The 11,505-nt window shown below is 30.6% G+C and overlaps 1 protein-coding gene across 1 annotated transcript in view; it reads right to left on the bottom strand.

The window, feature by feature from the left end:
- Window positions 1-1,087: 1,087 nt before the first annotated feature.
- Window positions 1,088-11,505, bottom strand: part of LOC111692090 — a 20,188-nt gene continuing 9,770 nt past the window's right edge. Inside the window, exons 5-6 of the mRNA XM_023455804.1 lie at window positions 8,016-8,228; window positions 1,088-1,211 (exon numbers count right to left, since the gene is read on the bottom strand). Coding sequence (XP_023311572.1) covers window positions 1,088-1,211; window positions 8,016-8,228 — 337 coding nt within the window. The remainder of the gene's footprint in view (window positions 1,212-8,015; window positions 8,229-11,505) is intronic.

Raw genomic sequence — 11,505 nt, 5'->3', positions numbered from 1 at the left:
TGCGCCCCCATCGGCAAATTGGGCGTAAGATAATGGACCGTCAGACAGGCTGCAAATTGGATTATCCGAATTAATGAAACAGATATGGATGGAGATTAAATTTTGCTTCAAGAAACACATGTATCTGATCTACATCTTACCATAAAATATTTACAGCTGAAAGAATATATGTATAATAACTTTGAACTTATACTACATATAAATGCATCTACAAATTACATTTGAGATTGCAAAATAAGGTCCAATATTCACAAACAGCAACACAACACTAAACATTGTTAACTAAGGTAAAATAAGTTCGAGTATGTAACTACAAATGATAAAATCTTTTAGAAAGATCTTTTTTTATTGGTACCCTATTTTGCTTACTTAAAGCACGTCCCAGTGTTTAAATCCAACTTTTAAAAACGCGCGTGTTTTAAAGTTACCATGGCAACATCAAGAACCCGAGAAACGTTAAGTCTAAATGTTACCTTTTTAATTATTGATCTGACAGAAGTACCTTGTAACGTCAAATAAACTAACAAATGTTTCAAAAGCTTTATTCAAATATTTAACATCTTAATTATTTAAATGAATGTGAAATGTGCAGTTGGTATTGTTTGAAATATTAATACTTCTGTTTTTTAAATCAGATGAAATGCTGTTCAAATTAATACAGCTAACATTTTCGGAAGTCGATAAGGTTGCAGTGGTTGCACTTCCATTAATGGCAATCCCAATAATGTTTGAAACATTTTTCTTATTGCTAATACTCTCTTCAACGTAACCTGTCGCCACAGCTGCCGATTTCCATCCTATTGTCGTTGGATTTGATCTATTATCATGCCACTATTCGCCATAATGGTAACGGACGTACGACGAAACGCGTGTTCCGTGTATTTCTCAGGATCGTCTAATTTGAGATAACGTGCAATTTGCAAGGGACATGATGTATTAATACCGACCACTTGATTAGTGCACTTCCCCTTATCATACCGTAAGAAAACTCGGTCAGTACTTACATTTTGGGGACGCAATGATAAATATTGCTTCATCAAACGCACATTAATTCCTTCGCTGTTGGCAACAGTAAAACGTCGAGCTTTCACTGTCTTAGATGGTCGGATAGTAATAAGCAATACGCTTTCTTCTTTCTTGATGTCATGTAAGCGTAAGTCGCACAATTCACATCTTCTACAAGAGCCAAAAATACCGCAAATGGATACCACCTTCAAAAATAAATACGTAATGTCCGGTGCATCAGTGAAAAACTTCCGCAAATAATATTCCTTGAATACACATGCCTTCTTCGCTACGTCATTCTTGCTAATTACCTTCATGAATGCATGCACTTTCGTAAATGATTTTAAATCGACCCCTTTGTTTATCCTCAACATACTTTGCAATTTCGAATGGATAGCCCACATAGTCGACGCTCCGTACTGCTCTAACATTTTCTGAAGATAAGCAAGCACAACTCGTTCATCTGTATTTGTTACCTTTTACTCTTCCATCCATTTGATAAACTTGTCGTATTCTTTTCTATAAGCGTTTTCCGATTTTTGCGGTATTAATCGCGATTTTGCTTTACTATTTAAGTAATCAATGGTAGAAGTTATTTTTAAACAATATGCAACTAGTAATAACTGTGGTGACAATTAATCTTATGTGACAGAACAGTTACAAATTAATTTTTGTTTTCTCGTTTCTCGTACAACGAAAGGTATACTGATGCAACATCACAAATTCAACCATTGACATTAGTTCTTATTTCCATTTTTTGTAGTATTAATACAATATTTATGATTTCAACGTGTACCAATAAAAAAAATAGCGTAAAGTATTCGTGAATAACTGGTCTTTAAAACACTTGCTCTATTTAATATCCACTTATACTTTAATATACTATTCTAATATGTAAGGTGATTTTATTATTTAACGGTATGTAAAAATATATAGATAGGGATGAAATTTTGTTTTATTTTCGAAATTTAAGACACACCTTTTAAGAAGATTTCCTTGAAGAAAACCTCTAGGTGCATAAACTGGTGGTTTGTCTCTTTGAAATATAAAAATTTTAAAAATCTTCGACCACTCTCAATTTCATTTATGGGCGCAGTATATAATATGCTTTTAATAACTGAAACATTATTATTTGGACTGAACATAACTGTTAAATATTAAGAGTATAGAGAGTAATCCAATTTAGAAAACACACAATTTTGTAAAATAAGACATAGTTCCTTATATCCAGCAGCAACTAATTCGTATGCAAAGTCTCCAAAAGAGAGCTTACAATCGAAAATGACAACAAGATCTTTCACACTTTCGTTTATTATTAAGAAAATTAGATATTAGAAGATTATGCAGTCTACTAAAATGAAAGTTTAGTTAAATGGAAGCTGTTCTTTGTTCCACACCAACACATTAAAGATTTTAAATTATTTTGAAGCTTAATTACGTCGTCATTACTGCGAACTGAAATGAAGAATTTTAAAGCATCTGCATATAATACTGTTTTACAAATTAATATTTAGACGTTATATCATTCATGTAAATATTAAATAATTATGGTTCTAATACAGACTCTTGAGGTACCCCGGAAGAAGCAACAATTTTGCTGGACGCAAAGCCACGATAATATACAAATTGGTACCTCTAAAGATGAAAAAACTTTACAAGGTGTTAAGATGTAAAACTAAACGTAATAATTCGTTTAAAAAAAGATTATGGTTAAGGCGAAAAAGATATTATGGCTAAGGTGACCTTAGAATAATCTGTGTATATAATGGATATACGATTTTTAATTCATAAATTGAAGAACATACATAAAGGGCGGGCAAAATATATTGCACAATGTATCAAAAAAAATTGCCGGAATATGATCCAGACCAGCAGTAAGTTCGGTTCAAATTTTTTAAGTCCATAAAGGATATCTGATGCATGAAATATATCGATGGAGAGGTGGTGTGTACTGTTTAAAGGAGCTTGATGAATTAGTGTGTTCATACTGTGAACTTATACAGTGATTCAGAATTTGGCCGTAAAAAATTTTTTGAATGTACAGGGAACCCTTACAAATCCAATTTTGTAAAAAAAAATCAAAAAGGATAGTTCGATTATAACTTAAAAATATACTTCTGCACGGCACTGAAAACCTGACCTTGCGCGGGGCAAGATGCAGTCGTAGACCGGCACAACGTGTAATAAAAAATGAACGACAAAAAATTGAACGAATTTCTTTTCTACGGAAAGAAATAAATAAAATTTTATAACACTTATTTTATATCAGCAAATTCAACTGCTTTTGCTGCTATTGTTATTGTTTTAATGAAATTAATTTGTGGTTTGAATTAATAAAATAATGTGACATGCCTGATGTGAACTTTCTTTCTTATTTTTGGTCAAGGAAACTCCCCCTGAATTTTTCCGCAATATTAATGGGACATCCTGTATATACAAATAAGTGTATACATTTGTAAAAAAAATGAGTCACCGTTACACTGATTGTTATGTTCACTTGATTTAAATAGCTAAAACAATATTGTAATAAATTCTAATTTTGTGGAACCAGAGTAGTCGTTAAGAGAATTAACACCTACAGGAGTCAAATCCTTCGAAGTGGCGCTGCACCTGTATTACTGGCGGGAATATAATTTAATGGAATAATAGAGGAAATAAAATCTGTCAAGTGTTGTAGAATTTTTTTTATTTCGTCGTTAATCTATCTATATATAAATGTTTTAACTAAATACAAATGGTCAAAAATATAACATCTATGATGGCATTATAGAAAACAAATACTTTAATATTGAAAAAAAAATCTGAATATTTAGTTAATAATAATTTAGATATTTACCTAATAAGTTTTAAAAATATGGTATTTTTAGTAATTAGCCATCGCAATTTACTTCTATTGTAATATTTGGTTTAATAGCGAACATTATCAGTAAAAAATTGGAATATAAACAAAAATTAATAAAAAAAAAAATACAATAAAAATGATCCCACTCTAGAGCCTATCTCATAACTTTGCATAATGAGAGACGATGTTGAGAATATTGCGAAGAAAAAAAAAACGCTACTCTTTTTCAAAAAGCACTTATTTGGTATAAAAATAAAAAATAAACAAAAAAACTGAAAATATATTATTTTTATATTTTTTTATAGAACTACATCTCAAAACGAATAAAATGACAATAAAGTTTATGTTAAATTAAGTTTTCGTCAAGTTACAGGTATTTGGAAAATTCGAGTTCAGTGATTTGGCATGAAATACCCATAGGCAGACCAAAAAAACTGAGTAAAACATTCCCAATTTCTTGTGGATCCCTCAGTTTTATTAATCTTCAAGGAGTCAGGAATTGTTGCTGTATTCATCATGTTAGGACCAACACTTTTTAGGATCTAAACAGACGTTTTTTCTTATGTCAGAAATATATCTCTTACGGGAGTCCACAATATTTCGTTTCACCTTATGATTACTTTGATTAGATTTATATGTTTTGTAAAACGCATTTTTTACTTTAATATCATGATCATGAATAATTGTTTTATTAAACCAGGCCATATTTGAAACATTTTTCCATTATTTTAAGTTAGGCAGTTTTCAATTACCAAATATAAGGATGAATAAAATATTTGATAGACATCATCACACTCTTCCAATATCTTCCAATCAATATTACATAAGTTATGATACACAATATTATAGTTCAACAATTTTATGTTGTAAGCATAATTATTGCCAGTTAAAAGCCTTTGTTCCAGTTAGGTATACTTGTTACCGATAATTTTATAACGAGTTTAAAGTTATCAAGAACATGTTTTAATTTCTACAAAACAGTACATCTTTACAAAAATGAATGATGTGGAGGGTATACAGCACACTGCAAAAAATGTAAACCTTGAAAAACGTAAAATTACGGCACGAATCATTGGCAATTCTGTTACCTACGATTCGTGCCTGAATATTACTGAGCTTATATAAATTTACAAAAAAGATGTAAATTCACATCGTAATTTTAAATAGATCCATACATATATTACTGTGTGATTTTACATAATTATATAATGTTACAATTTTAATAAGTACTAATTTAATTTTACCTTGTAAAACTGTAATTTTACTCTGTAAAATTGTAATTTTACATTGTAAAATATTAATGTTATCATTTAAAATTGTAATTTTGCAACTTAAAATTGTAATTTTAATTTGTAAAATTTTTGTTTTACACACTATTTTTACAATGGTGTTGTAAAACTATTTTGTGTTTTTTAGGTTCACCCAGTAAAATTGTATTATTTAGGTCCGGTACTTTGAGTCTCGGTAAAAGCTGGATTAACTAATCAGACTGATTAGACTTTACATATACTGATTTATTTTATAAATCACAGTCTAATCGCTTGATTAGTTAATCAAACCTTAACCGAGACTCAAAGTACCGGGCCTTAGAGATATTTTTACACCTACATGTAGAAATGCAGTGTATTTTCACTAAATATTGCATATGGTGTAAGTTGAAAATTTTACGTAGATATAATTTAGAATAATGTAACATTTAAGTTTCATACTACAAAATTATAATACATACCTTTTTTTTTACTTTTTCGTAAAGGTGTCAAACTAACTTAAATCAATTCCCATCAATGTAATTTTGTGCAGAAAAATTAAAAAGTGAGCTGTGCGCTGGCTAAACTTTTGTTATTAATTAACAGTTAATAAGTTTTAATACACACATTTCACATAAGATGTCACTAACAGCAATGCTATTGTACATAAATATTAAATAATAAGGTACTTATTGTTAATTTCAAATTTAAACTTCGTTAATGGGTATAAATTTATTAAATTCCAGTAGGATATGCTATTTAACTCCGTAGCGCTGGATTTAAGTAAAGTTTAAGTAAAGTAGTTCTGAAAATTTTTGTTAAAATAATGTTTATTGTGGACAACTTTGACTATCTGTTATCCGAAATTAAATTTAATCAAAAAGCAAAAAATATAATGTAATGTAACCTCCAAGTCAGCCGAGCTAACCCAAACATATTAGAATTGGACCTCTTAAAAAAGATATTAAGTTAGTTTAAATATTAAGAATAAGTATATCATTAAGAATGGGCAATCTCTAAACAGTAGTAGTTACTACACACCAAAATGTGTTCTGATTTACTGAAGTAACAGAGAGTAATACCCTGTACAGATAGCGGCAAATTCAGCATCAAATTCGTAATTCTCGTGCCAAAAAACATAAAATCACCAATTTTCGAGTTGATTCTGCTGAAAATTTCAAAATTATTGAGAAACTTGAAATTAAAATTCCAACTTTGTTGTTGGTCCAGTTTAGAGATTGCCCATTCTCAATGAATGACCCTGTATATGAGTATCAAATCAATGGTTAAGAATTCTTAATATGGTTAAATTTTAACTAGACACTTCTTGGTACACATTATCAAGTCAATAAAATCGTTAATTGTTAACAATTAAGACATTGCTTTTTTAATTAAGAGTTGCCCACAGTAATCCATATCTTTTCGAGGAAAAGAACTTTGTTCGTATAAAATAAACACGAATAAAACATAGTTTCGTAACTCCTAGTCTAAACTACAAAATAAACTATTTATTTTATTGTAAAGGTATTACACTATAATCCTACAATTATGTATTAATGTTTAAGAGTAAATTTTGTAATTAGGAAAGTTATTTAATAATTTCATTATATCAGGCATTGCGTAGATTATTGTTATTTTAGATAGCTTCTGATTCCATCCTTGTCTGTGGAATTATTTCTTTACCATATCCAGCATCCAGCTTATTATCAGTTATTATCAAAGAACTATTTCATAATATATGAATTGATTAGAATTAGCTTAATACCCTTAGAATGAAGAAAAAACTAATAATGAAATAGATGTGAGTAAAATATTGTGGAAGTAATTCAATGCTGGTCGAGGCAGAGTGGTTATTTCTCATCATATTATTAATATTTATACCTAATAATAATGTTATGACAAAGTAAACTACTTCGACACATATTTATTAAAATTATAAATTAGTTTAAATAACTTACCTTTATCTTTTTTAAGAAAGATCACTAATTATAAGTATAACGCACAATATACGCACAACTCACTACTACAACTACACAGCGTGGTCTGTCTGACCAATTGCATCATTGCTAGTCTAGACGCGCTGTTGTTTCTATATTAAATCTTCTGTAAATATACTTACCCTTTAATGTAAAATCACATAACCAAATGAAATATACATTTTTATTGTAAAATTTTTTAACTGTGGTAATAGCACGGTGTAAATTTACCGAAATTGAGATTATAAAGTAAAAACACATAACTTTCTTAGTAAAATATAAATATTTTTATTATTAGGAAGAATATTTAATTTTACTTTACTTATTATGTAATACTGTAGTGTAAATTCACAAATGTATTGGATTTTTACCCCAATTTTTAAGAGTGCATAATAATGACAAATCGTCGGAGTAAAAGTTTGCATACAATTTGAAATAGTACCTAATAAATGAAATACAGTAAAAGTATGTCAGTGTATAAAAAGTATAAAAGTTGTCAATGTACCTTTATTACACTGTAACTTTTATACTAAGCATTTTTGCACCCGCGTTCATGGAAACTTTTGCTTATAATGACATTTTCTATCTCCCGTTCCATTTTGGTACCATATTTTAGAGACACTCTGTATATTATAGAATTATAGTAACTAAGCATATTGTATAATAACTTGGCAATGATGGGAGTGTCCCATAGAACCCCTACATATGAACCCGACGAAAACGCGAAAGAATTTCCTATTCCCAATGAAATATTAGACGATAAAGTATCAACATACCAGCAACTAAAAGTCGAAATGAGTTACCTTTGGTAGTTTCCGGGCCGAATTTTTAACGTCTCGCGATATTAAACTAATAAATCACGGGCGAATGCACAAAAGAACTGACGAGGAACATTACGGTAGGTAAACAAAAGCTTTATTTTAAAACAAACACAGTAACACACACAATAGGTTGGGAAGGAGCGCGATCTTATCGAAGCGCAATGTATTAGCTGCGCTTCTTCTGAAAAACTTAGTTAGCTTTCTTATCAGGGACTCAGACTTTTCGCCGCTGCTTCCGGTATCTTTTTTATTGGATAATTTAAGGTGATGGAGGGCCTTACTGGCAATGCATTGTTTTTCCGTTGGGTTCCAAACGTGTCCCCACATACAAGCGCATCTGAAAATATAATTATTTTAGAAACACTTAAACTATTTTATCCAACATTTGCATATAATAATACTATAATTTCTTTGGTTTTAAAGGAATATTGTAGCCTATAACTCATTAGTGAGTTATAAGTCATAAGTTACTAGTGAGTTACGAAACCCTTGGTTACAGACACAATTTAGGTTGACACTCGCATCCTTTGTAATATTTAAAAATACATTTAATTCGTTAAATGACTTTTTCTGACATTGACAACTTAAAATTTTAAGTTACTTTTATTTATTATTAAAACGAAATTTTATGAGTGTTGGATACAATTTTGTATGGCACTTGTATGTTACGACATATAGATTTTATTGGGTCTATCACTAACAATAAGCGAGATACTATTAAAAAACGAAGAGAAAGCTTTTTATTAAGAAAATAATACATATTGTGATTGTTAGACCTCTTTCAGGCATTTCTATTTTTTTTCAGAATTACGTAAGAATTTACAGATTTAGTTACAATATATTTTGATATATCGGACAATGATATGGTCCAAAATACGTATAAAAAAACATCTTTTAATTTTTAATAGTATCTCGCTTATTGTTAGAGATAGACCAAACAAACCCCAAACTATGCTCGACAGGGAACGTTTTGTCCAAATATACAGGGTGTTCCATTTAAATTAACAAATTTAACATCAGCGGCCATTTTGTTTGGACTTCATTTGTTTTTCAACTATCATTTTCAAAACATTCATAAAAAATCGTGCAACTTTTGTATTTTACATTTTTTTATAACTCTTGTACTGCGGGAACAATTATTACACCCCTATCATGTACAAAGGGCTCAGACAGTAAAAAAAGTTATTTTCAGCCTCGTGTGGAATTTTGCCCGTGGTTTCGACATCAAAAAGCACAAGATCCGAATTTTACAAGCAAGGAGCTTTTTACGGATGAATGTTGTTTTACTAGAGATAGCATACTAAATTTTCACAACATTTATCATTGGTGTGATGCAAATCCTCACGTTTTGTCCAGGGTTATTCATATAACATTTTACCCCCCTTAACTTTCTTATTTTTTGAGTTAGACCAAAATAGATGAAATAAAAGTTGTAGGGAATATTTCTGTGAGTTTAATGAGTTTATGAAAATAGAAATTGTACAGGGCGTTTCAAAGATACGAACCAAATTTATGTCTTTTTTAAATAGAACACCATGTATATTGTTCGATTTTGGAAATCTGTGTCTCTTCCTGATTCCAACAATGTATGTATGCTGTAAATTTACGTAACATTTTGTTCTATATTCTGCTCTGAAAGATTGAATCTCGCCAATAAATATCAAAATCGCTATCTAGAATAAATATGTTATTATAGAACCGAAAATTTGAAACATATAACACTATTTTCCGTACTCCTTTGAAAATGGTGTATAACTTTTATAACTTTTATAGGGTTTACGAAAAAAATGATATTGTTGAATGCACGAAGATTCCCCGCAAGACGTATTCCTCATAAAATAGACTTATGTCAGATACAACATCTACAACAAATGGAGAAAAACTGGTATGTTAAAAAATAAGAAAAAAATAAATAAACCCCACAACGTTATAACTTAAAATATGCAAGAAATGATTTTACTTTACTTTCAAGAAAACCCGAAACATTTGATTCAAGATACTTCAAGGTATTTGGAAATATCCTAGAGTTAGATTCAGAGAGTATTGAAAGTAAACAAATATAAACCATATTGTTATTGACTGGTACAAAAAATATATGGAAATGACACTAATAGGCGGCGCAAAATGAAGATATTTTAGGTTCGTAACGCTGCTTTGACTATTACGTTGCTGCCAGCATGTTTGATATTGCTATTATTATTTGTTTTTATAGTTTATTAGATTCTATCTTGTGGACTGATGTGGCCACTTTTATAGTAAGTGACGTTTTTAATGGAAGTGATTCACATCACTGGGCGTCAGAAAATCCACACCAATATATCTCTATTCAGAGACAAAACAGGTCAAGTATTTTATCTCTTTGATGGACTGAAATACATTGAACTTCTCAGAAGAGAAATATGTAATTTGGTAAATGCTCTTGATGTGCAAAATATTGTCTAACAGCAAGTCGTCGCTTCAGCATACAGAACAAATGCCGATAATACTTATATTCACTGGATAGGTGCCAACGGTACAATTTTGTGGCTTCCCCGAAGTCCAGACTTAATCCCTGTGGATTTTGGGATACTCTAAAGAATAGAGTATATCAAAAGAGAACAAATAATGTAAATCTCCTGAAAGAAATATATCTCAGGAAATTCGCATTTTAAATGAATCTGGTCAAGTCAATAATTTTAAGATAAATTTAATTAAAAGATATAATCTTTGTCTTACACATGATGGAGCAATTATTGAAAATTGAAGTTTCTCTTATGACTAATTATTTAAAATAGATATAATCTAATATTATTATTTTATTCTCCATAGCAATTTTTATATTGACCATTTTGAGATTCAGTATTCAGTCTTTCAAAGCAGAATATTGAGCTAATTGTTAAGTAAACCCACAGCATTATATATATTGTTGAAATCGGGAAGAAGCAGAGATTTCGAAAATCGATTAATATACAGGGTGTTCGATTTAAAAAACATAAGTTTGGTGCGTATCTTTGGAACGCTCTGTATAAATTATATTTTCATAAACTCATTAAACTCACAGAAAGATTTCCTACAAATTTTAACTTATCTATTTTTGTCTAGCACAAAAAATAAGAAAGATAAGGGAGGTAAAATGTTATATGAATAACCCTGTACAGCGGTCTCGGTTCCAGCAACAGTGAACAGGTGTGGTGTTTTTGGTAACAGAATGTGACCGTCATTTGGAAGCATTTTTATTAGCACATCGAAACAACTTCGAACAATTTGTGTTGAGAATATCGCCTATAATCGGTCGATAGCCGCACGATTTAAGGCGTCAGTCCTTTAATCGTGTGCAAATTTCTGCCCGGGTTCGATTCCCGCGGCTGGTAGACCGCAGATTAGCTATGCTTGTACGGAGGATTGGCACTCTCTGTGCAGGTATGGTAGGGTGGAAGAATGTTGGATTGGGTCAATGTGAGAGATTGACACCGGTTGGCATTTGACCACCCCCCTAATTAATGAGGTTTTCCAGGTTTCCCTCATTCCTGCACTGAATGGTGGTTAGGGCCTACCAACATAAGTCGTTCCTGGGCGCAAATGCGGCCTGCGTAATAATAATATGCCGCCTCCTCTCCCGCACAAGTCTCCGACTT

Source organism: Anoplophora glabripennis, unplaced genomic scaffold, assembly GCF_000390285.2.
Source record: "Anoplophora glabripennis isolate ALB-LARVAE unplaced genomic scaffold, Agla_2.0 scaffold624, whole genome shotgun sequence".
Lineage (NCBI taxonomy): Eukaryota > Metazoa > Arthropoda > Insecta > Coleoptera > Cerambycidae > Anoplophora > Anoplophora glabripennis.
The sequence above is the reverse complement of the archived record's forward strand: the minus strand, read 5'-3'. Positions and strand labels throughout refer to the sequence as shown.